The sequence below is a fragment of the Monodon monoceros genome, unplaced genomic scaffold, assembly GCF_005190385.1.
Source record: "Monodon monoceros isolate NGI ecotype Baffin Bay Population unplaced genomic scaffold, NGI_Narwhal_1 Super_Scaffold_6, whole genome shotgun sequence".
Lineage (NCBI taxonomy): Eukaryota > Metazoa > Chordata > Mammalia > Artiodactyla > Monodontidae > Monodon > Monodon monoceros.
Window position 1 is genome coordinate 37,043,985 of NW_021703783.1, and position 2,952 is coordinate 37,046,936.

Genomic DNA, 2,952 nt, shown 5'->3' on the forward strand with positions numbered 1-2,952 from the left:
TGAGGCAACAGATGCTTTTAGCCAAATGTAGTACCCCTCCATAGTTTTTTAATACGCTCGGTGATCAATAAATGTTCGTTGAATTGAATTGACACAGAAAGTAATCTGTACCTTTGAGTTATTATAAGTTCAGCCTATTTCCTCTTTAGCAGAGATGAAGGTGCCTATGACCCATGGCCATGTCCACCTACTCACCCTATTTCCTCCCTCTCCCTCCAAGAAGAAAATACAGCCAGCCACTCAAAATCAGGCCCTTTATTCAGGATAGAGGTAGAATCCACTGTTGTAATGAAAGTGCCACTGGGGGCACTGAGCAAGGGTCAAAAGTCCAGAGCACCAGTCACTCATCCCTGGAGAACAGTCCTTGCAATAGCCCAATGGTGTCACTACAGGGCTCAGGGCTCAGAGACAAATTAGCTTCAAGGGGGTACAAAGAAGCAAAACGAGGTAGCCATAGGGAAGAGGAGTTCCAGGAACATAAAAAGGGCAGAAGCAGCAAAGACAGCAGGTGTTCACCACTTCTCGCAGCGCCACTGATCCAGCTTCTCAAAACAGAGTGCTTTATGGGCCAACCTGATCATGAAGAAAGAGACAAGGCAAGTTGACTGGCCGGATCTTAGTTCAAACTTCCATCTAGCTTTATCCCCAGGAGGGACGAGGTGGAAGAGTATGGGTGAAAATTACACTTTCCTAGCCAGATGCCAAGGGACACTGAGCCACCTAGTGGAGTAAGGTTCATTTTTTTTAACTCCAAGAAAATTGTAGGGCAGTGGTACAAAGGGCTTGCTTTAGAATTAAATATTCAAATCCAGGTGAAGGAAATCCTGGGTCTCAGCCCTCTATTAGGGAACACTTGTTAGGAAAATTGCTAAACAGGACTGGAGTGAGTGAGGCTTGAAAACTGAAAACCTGAGTCTGTTTGATGAGTTTTGTTTTGAAGACTACATTCTAGCTTAAAAGACCAGGAAATAGAGAGAAAGGGGGATGATGCTGGGACTAAAGGGGTGAGAAGAAGGAGGAGAAGGGTAAAGTAGAAAATAGAATGGGGACTCACCAGTAGTTAATTCCTACATTATCCAGAATCTTCTTGACACACATAATGTCATCAGTAAGGTCATCATCCAGGAACTCTGGCAGGAGTTACAGGGGGAAAAATAAGAGAGCTAAGTATTACCCAGAAAGGTAATGAGTTTCCCTCTTGCCTGGTCCTTCTTTGATCTAGAGGCTTATGCCTGTTGCCTTTCTATATGATAAATCCAGTACAATAATGCCTCCCCCTAGGTAAGGACTCCCTTCGCTTCTCTGGGGGCATCTCTAGAAGAATTATCAACTTCATCAACTGACTTACTCTGAAAATGCAGGGTATTAGACTTCAAGATCCCCAAACAGTTCAAATCATCTACGCGTGAACTTTAAGGGACTGTCTGGGGATTTGGTGATGATGAAAAATTCTAACAGCCTCTTACTCAGTACTATCAATTGAAGTCCCACAGTTGATGTGGCGTCCAAGGCAGTGAAGTTAGAGGTGCGCTTGACGCCAAAAAAGGAGATTATCCCAGGAGTAGGCTCCAATAAAACACAGGAACGTGGTAAAAGTGGTCACTCACTGTCACAGGAGATGCCACAGATGTCCCTTGAGTGAGGGATCTGGTTGTCTCTGCACCAAATTTTATTATTGATCTGGAAGAGTCCATATTCTGTGCTGTCATTGTTATTTACTATGGTTTGTGTGTCACAACCACTAGTATGAAATACGGTACAGACCCCTGAAAGAAAGATGAAAAAGAGATATCACAGGGATGTCCACATATAGCATAAATGTGGACAGACAGAAAAAGGCTCTCCAGCCAATCTCCAAATACGGCCAACCACAGAGTATCCTGATAAGACTAAGAGTTCCAAAAAACAATCAGACAATGGGAGAAAGAAGAGATAGGTGAATAAATGTAATAAAAGAGTAAACAGATAAGCAGATAAGAGGATTGTTAGATAACTGAGTTAAAAATAGAGAAAAAAAGAGGAGGAAGAGAAGGGTGGGGAAGACAGAAGAAGATGAAGTATGGAACAAAGCAAGATAGCAGAGAACTCACATTCAGGCAAAGTGACGCCTCCATAGCCATCCAGGTCTTTCAGCCTCTGGAACAACTCACATTTTGTTAATTGTTCTGCCTGGATGGCATGGAACAGGATGCCCACCAAGAGCAGAGAGACAAAGGACATCGTTTTGGCTGCTCCCAAGATTCTGAAATGGGGTCACCACACAACTTCACCTCCTTTTATTTGTGGAGAAAGCCTCAGGGGTCCTGGCATCAAGCCCTACATCCAGGAAGAGGATGAAGAGAGACTGGTCATGCCAACAAAGAAACATTTAGCCTGCCAGCTGCCTTCGTAATTTCACCCCATTATTCCCTTCCTTCCCAGAATCTCTAGACCATACGAGGTATTGTTACCTGTCCAGAGAGAGTTACAAGCATGATCCTGTTTCCCATTTGGCTTTGTTTATACCTTTATTTCTTGTAGTGTTGGTTCTAGGAAGCAGGATGTCCCCAACCTACTTCAGGAACAAAGGACGCCTCAGGGGTAATACGATGAAGCAATTAGAAAATACAAAAAGGGTCTATGGCCAACTCCCGCTTCTCCTTGGAGAAATACAGAATTTGGGAAAGGAGTGTATATCATCACTTGTCATGGTTCCAAGATCAGAGCTGCCACTTGCCCAGTCGACCCAGGCATGAAACAAAGGAAGAATTCCTTGATATGCCAGTTCGTGGCTGAGGGCTCAGGAATAGAGATAGAATATGGCAACATAGACTGAGAATTAGATATAACGTGGACCCAGAGACTTCCTATGTCACGAAGATGGAGAACTTGAAAACCGTGTATGACAGTATCTAGCTACCCTATGAGCTATTATCAGCCTCCCCACATCCAACCACCACTACCACTAAATTG

At 43.9% G+C, this 2,952-nt stretch overlaps 1 protein-coding gene across 1 annotated transcript; it reads right to left on the reverse strand.

Annotated features, from left to right (window-relative positions):
- Positions 1 to 240: 240 nt before the first annotated feature.
- LALBA (lactalbumin alpha) lies at positions 241 to 2,243 on the reverse strand. The gene is made up of 4 exons (XM_029204514.1): positions 2,091 to 2,243; positions 1,608 to 1,766; positions 1,055 to 1,130; positions 241 to 573 (listed from the first exon to the last, which is right to left on the reverse strand). Exons 1-4 carry the CDS (start codon positions 2,218 to 2,220, stop codon positions 513 to 515), a joined length of 426 nt encoding a protein of 141 aa, XP_029060347.1. The 5' UTR covers positions 2,221 to 2,243; the 3' UTR covers positions 241 to 512.
- Positions 2,244 to 2,952: the final 709 nt, after the last annotated feature.